Raw genomic sequence first — 18,639 nt, forward strand, 5'->3', positions numbered from 1 at the left:
TCTTCCAGAGCCTCAGCATGCTGAGGGTACTTCACCAGCAAAAAAACCCTCAGCAAAACACTTTTCTCTAATTTGTTATCACAAATTGCTATTGAAGTCCTTCACAATTACAGGTATATGGTATGCAAACAGGAAAAAAAAAAACAAGTGTTTTTACAGAATGCCAAAAACTTAGGAAATGTCTATAATGACAGCAGACACAGGCATGTATAAAGGTCTAAGAGAATCTATTACTAGAAACAACTTATCCAAAGACAGCTGGAAACTCAGAAGTGCCACATCCAATACCCACACACCCACATGTGCTCCAGAACCAAAGCACCACTGGTAAATCACAAACTGCGCTATTTCTTCCCACCAAGTCATCCTCTTCAACTTGAGTTATGAACTTAGACAAGCATGAAATATTAAACTTGAATATTTTAGAATTTTAAGGTTACAGAGGTGAAACACTCAGAAATTACCAGAATTCTCTCCAGACATGTGAGTTAAAAAGGAAAAAAAATATATCAGTTTTATTGTAAAATATTTGAAAGAAGATGTAGAGGAACTGAGGATGATTTTGTATCAGGGACACTGAAATGGAGGTCAGATGACTTCAGCTCTACTTCCTGAAATGACCACCTATGAAATCCTAGGCATTAATACCCATTCAGTCAGAAATCTCTGATCAAAAGTAACAGGCATAAGCAGTAAGATTTTACTTACAGAGAACCCTAAACTTGTAAAGAATCATATTCATCTTAACATGATTTATCTCACTGTTACTGAGAGGCTATTTTCAAGAAAATTTCACTTCCTGCTCTGCTTTAAATATGGACTGCTCTGGTTGCCTTCGTTTGGTTTAGAAGAAAACAGTCCTTGGTGGAGATGGCTAATGTATTTTCATTCTCTTCAAAATAAGAATATTGGAGAAATTTTATCTGTACTGTAGGTTTTATGATGCAGATAAGGCTTATGATTCTACTCTGAATGTGTAAAATACTTTCTTTCCTAGAATTTCTTTCCTAGAACTGCTGCAGTACAAAATAATAAATAATGAACTACTTTGCAAGGGTGAGCAACTATGCAAGCAAAAAATAAAGCAAGATAGTGGTGGCCTTTTGTTTTCAGGTGTCACAGATTCTCAAGATGATTTCATTTTCCCAGTAAAGCAAAACAGTTTCTTGCTAGTACCCACTCTCATTAAATCTGATCTTTTGAAAACATTTAATTTGCACAGTCCTCTAAGAGAACAACTCAGCCATCCTACTGCAAAAGAGAAACCATTTACATAAAACTACATCATGCAAAGTTTCTCCACTCTATACAAGACTTACCATTTCATTCACTTTTTTCATTAACTCTTCAGCCTCTTCATTTGCAGCTCTCTCCTTCTGGCGTTGAGTCTCCATCTTCTTCCTTGTTTCCAGATTACACTCAGCTGTTAAAGCCACAACCTTCCTTTCGTGCTCTTCCTGAAACTCTCTCTCCATTGTAAGGAACTGCTTTTTGAAAACTGAACTCATCCTCTTCTCCACGTGTGGAATGAGGCTGTGACTTAACACCATGTTCTTCATCATCATATCAATCACTTCTTTGCAGATCTGCATTCGATATGCCTCCAAATCAGTATCTGCCCGAGTCAGACTGGCAACTTCCAAGCTGTAGAGAAACCATCAGGACTGTTTCACATCTCATGAAATTGCTATCATAAAACAAGGATATCTAAATTCATTGAATGCTGTGTAAATGAAAATGGTAGTGAGAGAAGTGCAGGAATACATCACCATATGAGTTTACCGATCATGACAGTAATCATTTAAAAGTAGAGTGAACTGACTTCTACTACATTAACTTCAATGAAAGATGTATATTCATACACTTCTGTTTTAGAGGAAGAAAAGGCAACCATTTTCTTTGCAATGCAAAACATTCCCTCATTTTAAAAGAAAAAAAAAAACACCAAAACATTCCGCAAAAACAAAACTGAGAACAACAACAAAACTGTGCCAGTAAGCACACAATGTAGATGAAGTGAGCAACTGAATAGACTATAAATTGCCATCCATATTAATGCATTACTCTTTTGTATTCTCTGCAGGGTATAGGGAAAGGTTTGATTATGTGCTGATGTAAAAAAAAAAAGTTGAAAAAGCTGATGTATCTCTTTCAATAAGAGTAATAAAGTTCTGGAAAAGACAGTTTAATTTTTGTGAAACAAAATGCCATAAATGCTATGTTACATATGAATACAGTCTCAATTATCTTTAGTGTTAATTAAACTGGAATGACAATTACTCTCATTTCATATAGGACTTATCTATGGCAATTTCTGTAGCTTTACCAATTCAAATAAGCAGGTATTTTTTGCCCTCGCATGCCAATTTAGATGAAAATACAGCTCTGTATGCTTCCATGTAGATTAAGAACCTTTTAAAAAAAAATCTACAAAATCTACAAAATACACTTTTGAAAACCAAAAGCCATCCATCCTTTTTTTTTTTTTTTTTTTTGCAGTTAAGCTGAATTATTGTTTTTATTTGTTCTGCAGCCAAATGGTGCTCACAGCATGTCACAACCTTTTCTCATTGAAACGTGAAAGACGTCAATTCCTTAACTCTGTCACTAAAAGGCAATGCCTCACAGTTTCCCACTTTGATAGACAGCTTGTAACACAACATTAACCTCTTAACAACAAATGCAGACTTTCTTCCACCAAAGCTTGGAACAAAGGTTAAGCTACTCCTAATCTACCTCCTTAGTGGTTTTATAGTCTTCTTCATCAGTGATCCAAGAACGAAACCAAAACCAAACACCACCAAAAAACTTTCAGTTATCTTACGGTTATCTTTCCCTTAATTTTCCCACAGCATTTATTTCTTTTTACTGCAAGTCATTCCAGACTACACCTGACTGCATTCTGAGTAAGATTTTCATCTGCTTAACAGGAAGAACTACGGTACCTGATTAACTCTGCTCCTCAAGATCCTAGTGCCAAAAGCAGGAGATATAGTTTACCTTATCACCCACTTGATGATAAGCAAGGCTTTTAAGATCATGATTACCTGCAAGTCTCACCTTCTACTTTCCTGACAGCATATTTATTAAGAATACAATGGAGCAGAAGAAGCACATGAGTTGTTCCACCAATTTAGGGGTAATAACAAGAATAAAAAGTAATTGTAAGCCACAGCTCTCATAGGTCACATCCTGGTGTGCAGCAGTCACTTTTTAGTGACAGCTGAAGAAAGATTTTGTCTACAAAAATCTGAAATGTGCCTTATACCTTATATGATGTGCTCTGCTTCTGATCAGTGTCCTCCAAGCAGGCTGCAGGAGCAAATCAAGCCAACCACATGCACCTTGCCTCAAGTTCTCACACCAATGAGAGGTGCATCTAGGTTTGAAGGTACCCTGACCCTTAGCAAGCTGCATCGTAGACATCAATAGGCAGTTCTTGGCATTAACCTACTTCTGAAAGTCTTTGACACAAGCAGTCAGCACAAAAAAAAAGAATCTACTACGTAGAATACAACAAATGCTTTCAGACATAAGTCCCCAAGGAGAACAATGCTTACAATCAACCAGATTAAATGAGCAATGCTTTGTGTTACTCAGGAGAAAAAAAATCATAACCTGACAGTTTGCATTCTTAGACCAAAATAGATTTAATAAGTTACTTTAAACACTCTGCACTCTTCAAGCAATTGATGCTTAAAAGGTCTTGCATCTCTTCCTGAGCATATTCAACACAATAGAAACATGAAAGTCAGTGAAGCAGAGTTAGCAGATGTCGGCCCATTGATGAAAAAGATCAAAGCTTCTTCTGGGCAAAGTATGCAGAGAAAGAGTAAGGATAGGACAGAAGATAGGTGTACAAAGGGGAGTGGAAAGGAAAAGTGAACAGACATAAAATGAAGCTGCAAACAGCGAGTGTAAAGATTTTTAACTCACTTGAAGAGGAAGAAGGTTTAAAGATCTGTCAGAAATATCTGGAAGGTGAAAATCCCATATGCCAAACACAGAGAAACAGAGAGAGAGTCCAATGTCTTCCACGGACCTAATAACAGAATACAGGAAAGAAACTAGTGCCAGGGAAGAAACAAGCATAGTTAATTAGAACAAAACAAATACGCACATAGGAAACCTCTAATTAACTATAAAATAATTGTGTCATTAAGTTTTATTATTCAAATTAGAGGTCACAGAGGAAATTTTACAACAGGAGAATTAATAGCTTCTGAATGTAACAGCCCTAAAATGAACTAATGGCTTTTAGATACATTTTTAACATGAACATAAAGATAAGAAATTACTGTGATACAATTTTTTAATTCTAAAGGGGAGAGAATCATCAAGTGAACTTCCCTTTGGTGATATTTTTTCACCAAAACAAAAAAAGCCCCTCATCTATCATCTGCAAAAGGTATCCAGTTAGTAGCATGCACACTGCTACAGCATCCAGAGGAGACTGCAGCCCCTAGGCAGTGGGGTGGTAGCAAGGAAGGGAAAAGGAGGACAAGAAAGAAGTATTACCATCCATGGTGTCCTGTTATGCTTCAGAGTAGTGAAGAAGGACAGAGGGAAATCCTACATGTGAGATAAAAGGAATCATAGGACTGTGACTCAAAACACTACCTTCCTGTGCTGGCAAGCAAAGAAAACCAACTCAAGTGTAACAGGCATCAAAGGTACTCAGCTACAGATGTGGTTTGCTTCCTAAATCATCTATAAAATCATGCATTTATTGAGTGATTAGTAATACAACATTAACACATGTAGGTGTGATTTTTTTTCCTTCTTTTTTCCCTCTTTTTTTTTTTTAATGTAAATTGAACAGGGGAATGCTTTTATTAAAAAAAAATCTTGACAGTACAGGAGATTTCCATCCCCCAGAGTTAGACTATGAAACACAGCAGTGCTTGTATTTCCCGGAATCCTGGCTTTAGAACTAGAAAGAGAGGAAAAGAGAAGAAAAAAGAATCATCCCCTAATGACCCTCTTGTACTTGAAATGGCACAGGAAATTGCGTAACAACAACAGATCAACTACTGACACTATTATTTCATTCATTTCTGTAAACATGTAATTGCTGTGACCCATTTGTGGTGACATTATTTGCTCCCTTCAGCCTCTCCCTCTGCATCTCACACTCTCCAGCTGTGTTGAGTTACATAAAAGAATCTGAACAGTCATTTCACTTGGTAGGCATTTACCCAGGCTGCACTGTAATGGTGTGTAGACACAATGACAAGAGGCCTGAAAGGCCGCCAACAGCTACAGAGCACCCCAAGCTTCAGCCCTCTTCAGCTGGAGCAGGGTGCATTGCCTGGCCCACGTGCATCAGAAGATGCTCTGAACCACAGGTAGCTGTACTGGCCTGAACTGAAGGAGGTCATCATCGGTCCTGTGACCATCACCACACAGCTAAGCATGAATTTAGCACAGCTGAAATAGGAGCCTACAGAAAATACAGAATACCTTGTAAATAAATCAAATTGCTGAGAAAGGGAAGCAATGATTAATCAAGGGTGCTTTTGCATGGATGAATCACAGATTAAGTTTAGATTTCCAGAAAATGCCTAGATGCTGACAGAACAAAAACAGGATTCTCCTGATGCACAGGCAAAAAAAAATAATTAAAGAAAAAAAGATAAATTGAGCTGAGAGATCATTGGTTCTTCAGAAAAAAATTGATTCAGGAAAAGTCAAAGCACTAAATTTGGTACCACTTTCCATCATCAAACATTTAAATGGCCATAGCAATATAAAGTGTACAGGTTCTTTAATTGATCAATTCAATTATTTCTTCACTTCCTCTGTCTTATGAGCTACTTTCTATTACCCATCAAGAGTTTGTGTTTCTCTGAGGGTTTCTGCATTTATCTCAGTTTATGCATTTGTCAAATTCGTAGCAGCATTCAGAACAGAGAACTACAAGTAAAAAGTTTAGGGTTCCTTCCATCTATATGTACTTTATCTTTTACCCTGCCCACAGCAGAGGGGTGGAACCTAGATGATCCCCAAGGTCCTTTTCAACCCAGGCTTATGATTCTATGATCTTATTGCTTCTGTAATTGTTATTGCTCTAGTCCTGCATCACACACACTACACAAACATAGAGCATTATTATCTCCCCCTACATACTCTAAAATTTCTATCACACGTTTTGAAAGTTAGAAGTACAGAGATCTAGCTCCTTCATTTTGTTGTACTAACAATCTAATTATTTGTCACAATTTTCTATGTAGGGATATTCAGGTCTAGCTACTATGACAACATGATTCTTACTTTTTATTTGAGTTTAGGTTTTAAAGAAATTACATTTAGAAAGAAAAGGTGAATTTCTAATACAATACTAAATTGTATTTGGCTTTTCCATCAAGACTCCCTGGAAACATTTTGATCCTGTTCTCTAGTACATTGGCCTCAGTGCCCTCTATCATCAGAAAAAAAAAAGCTTCAATGCATACATATTACTTAGTGATCTGTCAAAATAATTGTCAGTATACACTGTGTATCAGCAGTCAAATTCAAGTTCAACTAGATATTCAGCTAGAATGCTGCCAAACTCAAGCAGGCATAGCATAGTATGAAATCAAGATGAAAAAGAAAAGCTGCAGTAATTGAAAGTCATTTTAAAGAAATAAAGTTGCCTTTAAAATAGCTGAGATTATAAGCATGGTCAGACTTCATCATGTTGGACACAAAACCAAATTGCTCCGCTATTTTTATGCTCTTCTCCAGAGGTACAATAGAAGAGACCTACAGCATTTTGGACCGTGATTTTCTAGCACTCACATAATCCTATATACAGACATATAGCTTCCTTTCATTAGCATTCATTGCCAGTGGGTCAATATTAAGAAATATACAGAGCAAGGAACCTACTGAGAACAAAAACCAAACTATTTTGCTGCATAATGCGCAGCAAGGAAATGACTTATTAAGACTAAACTCACAAAACAAATAAGAATCTTCCTTATGAAATATTGAAAGTATGTTTTGTTCTCTGGCCAATCCTCTTGACATCACAAACTGCCTGTACTCCAAAGAGGTCCCTGTCCATAAATATTGAACACATGTTCTTAATGTATTTGCTAAACAATTTGGCTCTGTTACTTTGTAAAATACATTAATTATTAACACAGCTTCATACTGCAAAGAGGACAAAATAAATTCTGTGGCTCACACTTTTCTAAGTAGTTTTCTCATTTGTGTCTGGACAACAGAGCAAAACACCAGAATGATTCCAACCATGTTTACTATTCCAGTGTAATTCAGAAAGAATATATCAACTATGTTGGCAAGTATATGTATAAAACACACAGAGAAAATGACATGTAGCTGTATCAACATGTGAATTATCAAACTAACACATGCTTGCTGAATAAAAAAGTATTTTGGCTTACAATAGGAAAATATTCAAAATATCTTTGATTAAAAAAAAAAAAGTAAAATGAGTTAAAAAAATTATTTGACCCTTTCAACGTTCACCTGTGAATTTTCAGTTTAAGTCCTCTCAAAATCTGCAGTTATATAGTTATAAAAGCAAACTAGGCATCCAAATTATCAAGAAAATGCAGGAAATAATAATGCTGCTAGTTACCCTTTAACAAAGAAAACTACTTCCAGAGTCTCTTAACTTTTCAACTTCTACAGATTTTATAGTTGCATAATACTGACTGTAACCTGACTTGCCAGAGTTAACCATGAGACTAAATTAACAAAACTTGCTCTGTCCTCACAGCAGACATCTTTTCCAATTCTGCTGAAAAAGAGATGCCCCTTAATAGCTGCACACTTCTGCCAAACAACCCTGATCACTCCTTAATGAGTCAGACATTTCCAAAATATGCTGCTACACAGAAGTGCTAGCACCCAGAAGGAGTGAGCTGGGACGAAAGCTATAAAACAGCACTACATTCAGCAATAGCAGAATGTACCTTTTAACATCTTCTTGAACACAGAAGTCACCCTTCCCATAATGAACCACAAAGAAGCAAAACAGAATGTTCAATCTGAATAGGAAAACTTGCATGCCTAAGGCCTAGATAAATACACGACTTTGTAAGTAAAGCAATGTGAATTACAGTAATTTTCAATTTCCACAGATGGCTACTTAAGGTTTTTGGACTGTCATACAGTCATATGCATGAACAGACGCTACAAAAACAATTAAAAGGCAGATAGTCAAATCATGCTCAAAGGATTAGCTTATAATAAATGTGATAAACATGATGTAACAACAGGAATTCTTACTCTTCTAAAGCCTGAAGCATATTCCCTGATTCTTCAAAGGTCAGTATATCAATGATTTGGTCATTCATAATTACATCTTCACTGAACAGGTCACCTGAATTGAAGTGAGAATGCTCCAGTTTGTGATTTTGACTGAGTTCATGTTGTATGTCCTAAAAAAGAAGAAAGAAAAAAAGTAAGCTTCAGATTATTTAAAAAGTTACAGTGAGAGTCTGATCTAATCTTATTACAGGTAACCCTGAGTTACTGGAAAGACTCCAACTTATCATCATGTTGGACAGCTAGCAAGGGTATAAGTGTAGTTCAAATACATATCTAGGATCAAATATATCACCTTTGTTTCAGGCTGAACTTTTTATATATCAGATGTAAAATATATGTACTTACAGATCAAGAATACAAATGAAGAAATCAATGCAAAAAAGGACAGCAGACTTCAGTAGGCTTACAAGAGCCCTCTAGGAGATTATTTTCTGCTATAAACTTTTCTACGACAATTTTTAACAAACTACCAAGGTATGGTAAGATTACACTACTATAAGGTGAACAAAATGAAACATTAATCCTATGAATGATAGAAGTGAGTCAGATAGTTCACAGATCAGTGAGACACCCTTGAGACTGAGGTCTAATAATACACAACAAAATGCTGCAGCTATCTGATGCTAAGAACAAATTGCCCCTTTTTAATAAAAAAATGTTATGAGAGGTTTTTCTGTAAAAATGAAACAAAACAAGACCTTTTTTATTTAAAGGGATTATTACTTCAGGCCTACGAAAAATAAAAAACATTAATGTATTAACAGTAATTTTCAACCATAGAGAGGCTGGAAGTGATTTGTGAGATCATCTGGTTCATCCACCAGCCTGATATGAGATCCCCTCTGCATAGTATCAGACAGAACTATTACTGCAAATCTGTAAGAAATGTAATTCACCTTATTTTCCCACTTACTGAAAATAATGACAAAGTAAACTGTCCACAGAATTTAAACTACAAAGAAAATGTGGGGAAACCTCACTGCGGCCTTCTAGTACTTGAAGGGAGCTTATAAGCAGGAGGGCGATTAGCTTTTACCATGATCTGATATAGTGATAGGACAAAGGAGAATGGCTTTAAGGTAAAAGAGAGGAAGTTTCAGTTAGATGTTATGAAGAAATTGTTTACTCAAAGAATGGTGAAATGCTGGAAAAGGCTGCCCAGAGAAGTTGTGGAAGCCCATCCCTGGAGGTGTTCAAGGCCAGGCTGGATGGGGCTCTGGGCAGCCTGATTTAGTAGGTGGCAGCTCTGGCCACAGCATGGGGTTGGAACTACATGATGTTTGAGGTTCCTTCCAACGTAAGCCATTCTATGATTATTTGAATCTGATACAGTTGAATAAAGCAAACTCCATGCACTTAGTCCCAAAATAAATTATTTCCAGCGAGACTACTCTAGCCTCTAAAGCACACTCTGAAATGCCCAACTGCAGTGCTTCCCCCTGCTCTCCCTGGACTGCCTCCACACGTGCCACATCACAGCAGTATCCCAAAAATTGCATATAAAGGGTTTCTGAGGTTCGAAGTTAAATGGCATAGGAAGAATAAAATCTTAAAACCACTCACCAGAGCACACATAAATGTGCTCACAGCTGTATTTCAACCAAATCTTTACATTTATCATGGAATTTTTTTAAAAACCTTTAACAGACACCTTCATTATGGATTACAAATTGAAGCTTTCTGGGTGTTTGAAAAGTGAGATTACTAAAGAAAAAAAAATAATCAAACTGAAATTCAAACACAGAGTTAACAACATAGCTACCAGTTAAAATTTCCCTGTCTGTATTATCCGAATTTGACAGCACCAGCCAACACACTTTATACTGCCCAACAGCCCCAGGGGGATTCTCAAATGACTGGTATTCTCTTACCTGTATCATTACTCCCATCCTAACCCACCATATTTAGACCAAGCCCAAGCTGAAACAGCAAAAGACAGAGGGACGCTGCCCACTTGACCCAGTAGCCCACCAGGAGACCCACCACCAAATGAACAGAGGATGGATTCAAATCTCTAAGCATTCCTTCTCTTACAGGACTGCTCTCATCACCACAATAGTGACTGAGTTCTCTAGCTCCTTCCCACTGAAGTTGTACCATTTCACATAAATATCTAAATAATTAATAAAATGAGTGAATGAAACTTGGGCCAATCTGATGAATATTCATCAAACTCTGCATTTTCTATATCTGGCCCAATATGTACTGGAATACTTTCTACAAACTGGCACGGCCTAAATAAAGAATACTGTAAATGCTCTTTCCTCAAACCCAACCACTCAAGAGACTAACGCAAATCCAAAGAACTAAGAGATCCAGATTAAAGCCCCTGTCTGTTCCTGATAATCATAAATACTATTTGGATTCAAATCTGCTGCATTCAGGGTGAACGGTCTACTCCAGAGACTTTCTGCCTTTCATTATGGGAGAAAAGCGAATGATGAAAATAAGGAGAAAGATGAAAACAAATGCAAGGCTAATACTGCTCAGTTCTGAAGCTTAACATCCAGGAATTGCCAGCAGTTCTTCTGATCAGATCATTATTAAATCCCCTCAAAATCTGACTGTGCTAAAGATTAGGGGTTGAAGACATTACACAAGCTGTGAATCCAATCCAGCACTTGGTACCGTTTTATTTATCTTCAAAAACTCTTCAGGTAATCTGTAGTCCTTGTATCACAAGATTTGATCAATAATAAAATTATATAAGACACTGTTAAAGAATGTATAACTCACCTGGTTTTTACTATAGAAACTCCATCTTAATAATTGGGTTCGGTAAAGAATGAAGAAAACAGCACATGTCAATACCAGGGAAACAAAAAAAGCAATGAAGAATCCTGAAGCATGGATAGCATGGCTGTAGGAGACCTGAAATGAAAATACCATGTTACATACATACAAAGATAATAGTCAAAGATTACAGCTCTATGCAACATAGTAAATTACTTTTAGATGGCTTCGTGCAATATCAGAGTTACTCAGCATTACAAGTACTAATTTTTATTAATATTAATTTTATCAACATTAGTAGTGCCTGCTTTCCATAGATTTTGAAGCCTACATGCCATACATACGTCCAACTAGCTCAAATGCCTCTGTAATCCCAACTAACAGATTGAATTATAAGTGCTTCAACTTCTGGGCAGACTTACCTAAAGCCTGTTTAATAGCATTGCCAGAATCTCCCAGGTCTCACTGAAATTAGTGACATTTGATGATGCTCAATGCCTTAGAAAAATCAGTCTAATGTCAGCTACCAAAAAATAACAGTCATTTCTTGATTCAATAAAAATGCAGGGATAAAACACTGTACGAATTCAGAACGAATAAGTAAATGACAACTAACAAAACCACCTGATGCGTGCACATCCTTACAGTTTCTGCGTAAGCCAGACTTAGAAATAATAGCAGAAGCACTGGAAATATAAGTCAGCTAATACTATTGTAGGCCTTCCACTTTAGGCCTTAATTTAATCTTTAAATGGAAGCACATTAAAAATTAAGTTTTACTTCATGCTTCACGTAGCAAAAGCTAATTCATTGTTTAGTTCTTTGAGATGTTTGGATGAAAAACAGCATAGCTACCAGTATAATATTTCACCACAAAATAATCACTTTGCTGAGGGTAGTGTAAATAATTAACATGCCTCTTACAAGCAATGCTTGTCATCTTTTAAAGTAAAAAGCTGAGAGCATTCCATGCAGTCAATAGATTTCTGCATAGGAGGTAACAATCAAATGTGGTCTGCAGCTTAAAAACAATGTATTCCACTTCAACAGCAGAATTTTGTCTTTTTTTGCCTGCTTATTCTGTCTCTGATACATGTTTTTGATCACTGAAATAAATTAAATGAACTCCCTTATGTCAGACGTTGTTTGGCTCAGCTCCACAAAGATGCTGGAGATACTCAGCACTCACTCAGTTTTTATTTATTTTGAAAAATAAAACAATATAAAATAATGAATCCCCAGAAGCACCCCTGTATCACTAAGGATGACCAGGAAGAACATTCAGCACATCCACAGCAGTGTTATTAACAGCTCACTCCTCCTCTAACTCCATGCTGCCTCTCAGTTCTTTGTCAGAAGTTCAGTTAACACTTCACAAAAACTTTGAAGAGCAAAAAGTTAAGGAAGGGGAGCCAGCGTCATGCCAAATCACTTGGCAACAAAATATCTTCATCTTTAAATTTATTTGAAAGATTTAACTATTAAGTCCTTCTCTAAGCTGCTGTTTATTCCCTCCATAGATTTAAAAGGTTTCGCCTCTCTAGCCCATATCTCTTGAACGTCGCTAACATCTGTGTGTGACTTGAGAAGACTACAGTTCTTAACTATTCCTCAGCTTCTCCAGTTGTGTTGCATGGCCAAAGAGGACATCCCACAATGGTTCTTATCGAACTATGCAACATCAAGGCTCTGCCTGAAGTTCTACTTTCAAGGAACAAGGGATGCCATATGTAGTACTTAGGGAAAAAAAAAAAAAGCTGCTTAGGAACCACTATCGCTTTGCCTTAAACCACTTGTGTTTATCTAATTTCCAAGCACTCTGAAATTTAGATACCTATCCAGGCTTTTACAAAAAGCAGGAATCTGGCGAAGCTGAAAAGAAGCTTGTTTAAGATTTGGCAGTGAAAAAATACTGGCTAAGGAATTGCTCTGTGCTTTGTAAGTAAAGGCTGAGATCCATAGTGTGACAGTCTGTTATCAGGGCAGACAGTTCTGTTAAGAGGTTAAGCTCTTGTGGAAAAGTCACTGGATAGAGAATTACCTGTGCTTGTACACTTAAGCTGTATTAGATGGACAGTCAATTTCCTTGGATATACGCTTGAGTAAAAGGAGTATTAGATGGATAGTCTACTTCTTTGGATATGGCAGAGCCATAACAGGCTATAATGCCTAAAGCACTGCAGCAGATGCTGCAGCAGGGGAAACCAGAGACCCCCCTATAAGCCACGGAAGAGGACCAGTGTCAGCACTGAAGGCTGACTTTCAAACCCACATGCAAAGCTTATTTCTTAAGTGAAGTGAACAGACATTAGAGGCTTGGTTTTCTTTGAAAAGGTACTGCACTCCCATTGATTTGAGAGAAAAAAGCCTGACAAAAATCAGCTCAAAGTAATCTCTATCACACACATTCCATGCAATGTAGTCAGATAGGTGAAAAGAGCAAGAACCATTTCTCTACATCTTCCTATTCAGTGCCAAAAACATTCAGCTAAGGACAGAGCCATGCAGTACTCACAGCCCCTGAAGCAATGTGGGAGACATCTGGCAAGAACACACAGATAAGCAATGCTCATGTGTCTTCCTAGCCCACATTCCCACATTACACAGGCAACCAAGCACTTCCATTCTGCAATGCAGAAGGAAGAATTCACAGGGTTTGTAAAGCTTTCAAGAACAGCACAACAAACATGCAATTAAACCACATGAAAGCTGACAGACTTAGCATGGCACTACCACGACTGTGCAAGTAGTTCATTATTCTAGCTTCAAAGTCAACTTTTAATATTTACTTGGTCACATACATGTATTGGTTTCACCACATAATTTTAAATAAATAAAATCTGAATGCGGGAGCATTTACAACAGTTGAAGCTATGGGCAAATTACAATACATTTCACCTTTTTCACCACAATACAATGGTTACATTTTGTCATCAGGTGGAGGACAGCTTTGGAAAAGGCAAAAGCTTTCTCATGGTGGCTATGCCCAAGAGCAGGTGAACAAATTCCTCATTACAGTTCTCTGTAGATGGACAATGCTTCAAATGAAAAAAAAAAAAGGCTAGGAATATGAAGGAACTTTGTCGATTTTCCATACTAAATATTGATGCTTTAAGACAACAAAGCTTCACTGTTTTCTTCCTCTTAAAACCAGAGAAGGTAGAACCTGTCTATAATTAATAACCAGTTGCTAAGAGTAATGAGACTTAAGTACATAAGTATATTGTTAGCCCCCTAGGATTTAGTTTAGATTACCCAAGTTTAAGAAGAGGAGTCTGTGTAATGTAAAATCATAGCATTTACCTCAGTCTTTTCTTCTTCAGTTATTGTGAACAATGTGGTCAATGATACAAGATCTGTTTGATTCTGAGAAGAATATTACAAGTATTAAAAATGAGCAGAATCCAATAGATAACACTTTCAAACAGTCTAGAGTCTCTACAAAAGCCTCTCATTAGAAAAAAAAAAAGCTATACTTCTCATTAAGCATAAAGCTGAAATAAATCTGATATGAGAGTGTAATGGTAACAATGCTCTGTGCAATCCATTCTCCTTCTAACCATGCATAGGCTTACTCCAGTGCTCACAGAATTACATTTTTCTGTACATATAAAATCTGAACTGACAGAAAGTGCAAAGAACAGGATTCTAAGCCACTGCATACGTATTCTGGGGATCAAGGTTAGCAACTCACATAATCAGATCTGCTAAATATCCATCAGTTCTGCTAAATGTCCTTTACTTTTATGCTTCCCTGATTCATGAGTCTTACTCTTTGCCACTCTAGTACACAATCCTGCGCAACCATCATTTTTTCCCTCTAAAACATGGGAGATACAGCAGCTGCAAATGAAAATATATCCAGAGGTTCTGACTACATGCATTTATATAAACCACAGGGAACTAAACAAGCCATGTTTAAGAATGAGAAATGGTTACTTTGTAAGAAACCATTTCTCCTGTGTCATTAGTCCTGCTTCCTACTCAGGTTAACTCCTGTATAAGGTCACTCGTTTCAGAGCCTGGTGCAACTGAGTTGCACCAAAAATCACCGAGGCTGAAAAATCCTGAGCTCCTCTCAAATCTGTTCAGAGGTCTCAAACCTCTCAAACTTAGACAGTGGTTTTGGTAAAAAGAAATTATTTTCTGATAAAAACATGGCAAAACTTTCAATCCCTCACAGACTCCAGGAAAAAGCTCATAAGGAGGTGCAACACATTTTCAAGACACATAGGTCAAATAGAAAGAAATACAAAAAATAGTGAGAAATGCTACAGGACAACACATCAAAAGCATCCTTTACATAAAGCTATGACAGATAATTTGTGTATTTAAAAATGTACGGTACAGAACCGAGGAGCCTCACAACCTCATTTCCATACATACTGGCCTCACCACAGGTCTCACTGCTTACGCAGACAAGTATTGCTTTCTAAGTGTTTCTTTACAGAAATTAAGAAGAGGAAAATAAAATTGTACAGCAAATACCTGTGACAAACTCCTGAAAGTCAGCTGTGCAGGCAGTGTCAAGACCCTACCATTCCATGTTTTCTTTGCATCAAGAAGTGCAGTATAGTTGATTGCAAAATATTCCCCAACTGTTAAAAGAGAGAGGAAAAAAAAGCACGTGTAGATTAAATACATGAGATACATCTAACAGTAAAATACTGGCCTCTCAGTAATAGTGTCTGAATTTTCAAACAGTAGCTATGTTGACTTAAAAATAACCTAGCAGAGTTGCATATTTTCTTTATATGCAATACTGTGCGTGATTCTCTGAAGAACTGAGCACCCTGCTGAGCTCAGCTGCAGTTATAGATGTTTGCAAAATATGGAAAGCAAGTTTAACATGAATAAAACATTCTGGAGTTTAGGTTCCCCTTATAGACTGTGCTTCCTCACCAGCAAAGGTACCCTCTTAGGAGCCTAGCTGTAGTAAGCTCACAAAACCCCTCAAAAGGGGAATGCATCCTGAGCCTATCAGCATAGTAGAGAAGAAGAATGTGGATAAATTTGCTCTATCTCAGGAAAATTTCTCAAACATCCCCAGGGAAGGTCTTGGAAAGCACTGTAGCTTTTCCTTTCCAATACCTCCAATCCCCCACATCCAGAGTAGCCAGTTCTTGGCAAACATGGGCCTGGCAACATCCCTTCTACACACTGCATCTACTAACTCAAGCAAATTTTGCACAGGATCTGGAAACTGCTTTAAATAATGCTTAAAGCTACTGAAAAACATCGTGTTTGGACAACTAAAACTAAACTTTTTTTTTTAATTATTATTTTTAATCAGATGAATACTCTGCACTATAGCCACTAACCAGTTGGTTCTGTTCTCACTGAAACAGAAGAGTCTGACTGAGATTTCAGCTTCGTTTTTATTCGCGATGCACTGGACCACAGGAAAATCATTCTAGTTAACATGCAGCATGACAGTATGTCATGCTAATACAGCATGCCGGACTTACATAGCAAAACCTTTATGTTCTAATTCAGTTAGATTCATTTCCTGATTCAGTAGCTTCAATAACTGCAGCAACACATTTTACTGCAACAGCTCTGCAAGTCCGTTTTCTCTTCTTTTCTCAGAAATTATTCTTTTTTAGGATCACCTGTTCTTAAAAATCACAGAATCATAGAATGACAGCCAGCAACTCCTCGCCACATAATCACTTGTGGTTTTTTTTTAGAAATGGAGCCTAGCAATCCACTTTTAATCAGAAAACAACCTTGGTCTACTGATTTTCCTTTCCTTTTTGGAAATTTTTCCACTCATAAAATGCAACAAAAAAAACCTAGATAAAACTTCCACTAGAATCAGGTATTATTCAAGACTTCTGAAGTTGCAGGAGGAATATCCTAATCCTAAAAAGCAAGCAGTTAATTTTCTATGCACATCTTCCAATTCTTGCACATGTACTTAGGAAAGAAAGGACAAATTTTTATGAATGTGCAACGATCCAACTTCTACTCAGGGAACTTGCTAACATCCAGACTGGAATGTCTTTTTTGTTCCATTGCTTCAATTTTATAATTTGCTCCAGTCTAGGGAGAGCAGAGCTGCCTTCTTTCAGATTAATCATCTTGCTGACTTGCATGATCTTTTGTAATTCCAATCTATCCAAGCACACCAATATGCCATGGTTTTAAAGTAACGTGTTCACTTACTTTCCAATTTTTTAGCTTGGATAAATAAGAAATATTTGTCAAATATGACTAAAATTGCTTGCGTAGCACCTTTTAAATATATCCAAAATGAACAAATACCATAATGAAAGATTCTGCTTCATTTTGACGGCAGTGACTTTTATAGATTTCAAGAGCTCACTGTGTGCCTTGGAGATTAGAGGAAGTTTAAAGTCAGGAGCCAAAATGTGAGTTAAAAGAATTTTAAACTGCAGCACAAAACCTGATAGAGAATATTTCACCTGTAATAATTGATAATTGGAGAGTTTACACCATCAAAAATAAATAAATATACTGATTTGAACAGATGTTCTTCCTCCTGTGTAATCAGGGCTACATCTTTGCACAGTTTGTTACCTTGCAAGAATCTTTTCCTGTAAATTTGCATCCCATCTCTTGTCTCATTACCACTGTCTTTTTGAACATGTAGACCAGTGATATTGTCCAGAAGGATAAGATCAGTGATGTTTCTCGAGAGCAGTGAGTTGGTGTTATTAATCAGAAGTCTAATGTATGCAATTTGAGGGTCATGTTCCACATCCACCTGAAAAGAGAAATATTAACAGTACAAAATAGCTGTACATGCATTTAATCAGCAAAATTTGTCATCCTGATTAATAGCAAAGGTTCACTATACAAGTAATTCAGTTTTGAAGGCATTCTCAGTGATCTACAAGCAACATTATACTTGGTTTGATCTCAAAATCTCAAGGAGACTTTAATTTTCGGTATGCTATGCCGTTGCTTAGAGACAAAGAGACAGAAAAGCAGTAGTTAAAAACCCAGCTCTCCTGCTGAGCCAGAAGTAACTGAAAACCAGAATTTGAACATCCCTTCGATAAGCAAAACCATATAACAACAATGACAGTTCATTCTCTTCACTCTTCTTTATTCTTTTATTCCCATTCTTTTTTTCAAGCAACCCTCCCAAGAGTGCCAGCTGCCACTTATTTGCTCTTTTGACTTAAGGGCTGATTGAACCACTTGGGGTTCAGAGCTGTGCTTCCATACAGTGGCAAAGTTCATGAATTAATAAGCAAGCTCTAGCAATGCAGTTAGGTGATTTTTTCTATTTATTCAATTAAGCATTTGTTAACTAATGAAAATGTTAATGTAACTAAATGAAATCACTTCGAGCATACTTCTCACATCCCAAATTGCTTTCCTTTATAAACTAAAACTTGACCTAATCAATGAATCAAGAAAATACATCTTGAAAGAATTCAGGTTGAAGCCACACAAGCTGTAAATACTATGTTACACAAGTCGTACCTACTACGTTATGTTCCATTGTAAGTGTGGATGGGCTTACACACATTAAAAAAAAAGTATAAAGGAGCTGGAAAAGAAGGGAAAACTAAGACTTTTCATTCGTTCATTTGTTTTCCTACACCTTTCTCTTGCTCTTCTGTGAGATGAAGGCAAAAATTCAGA

At 36.9% G+C, this 18,639-nt stretch overlaps 1 protein-coding gene across 2 annotated transcripts in view; it reads right to left on the reverse strand.

The window, feature by feature from the left end:
* Nucleotides 1–18,639, reverse strand: part of EVC2 (EvC ciliary complex subunit 2) — a 63,681-nt gene that overhangs the window by 31,819 nt on the left and 13,223 nt on the right. For both annotated transcript variants that reach the window (XM_042871947.1, XM_042871948.1), the window contains 6 exons: nucleotides 17,563–17,749; nucleotides 15,508–15,617; nucleotides 14,323–14,385; nucleotides 11,023–11,157; nucleotides 8,245–8,396; nucleotides 1,320–1,644 (listed from right to left, as the gene is read on the reverse strand). In XM_042871947.1, the coding sequence (XP_042727881.1) occupies nucleotides 1,320–1,644; nucleotides 8,245–8,396; nucleotides 11,023–11,157; nucleotides 14,323–14,385; nucleotides 15,508–15,617; nucleotides 17,563–17,749 (972 nt within the window). The remainder of the gene's footprint in view (nucleotides 1–1,319; nucleotides 1,645–8,244; nucleotides 8,397–11,022; nucleotides 11,158–14,322; nucleotides 14,386–15,507; nucleotides 15,618–17,562; nucleotides 17,750–18,639) is intronic.

The sequence above is a fragment of the Lagopus leucura genome, unplaced genomic scaffold, assembly GCF_019238085.1.
Source record: "Lagopus leucura isolate 7727_CA_CO unplaced genomic scaffold, USGS_WTPT01 Super-Scaffold_100004, whole genome shotgun sequence".
Taxonomy (NCBI): Eukaryota; Metazoa; Chordata; class Aves; order Galliformes; family Phasianidae; genus Lagopus; species Lagopus leucura.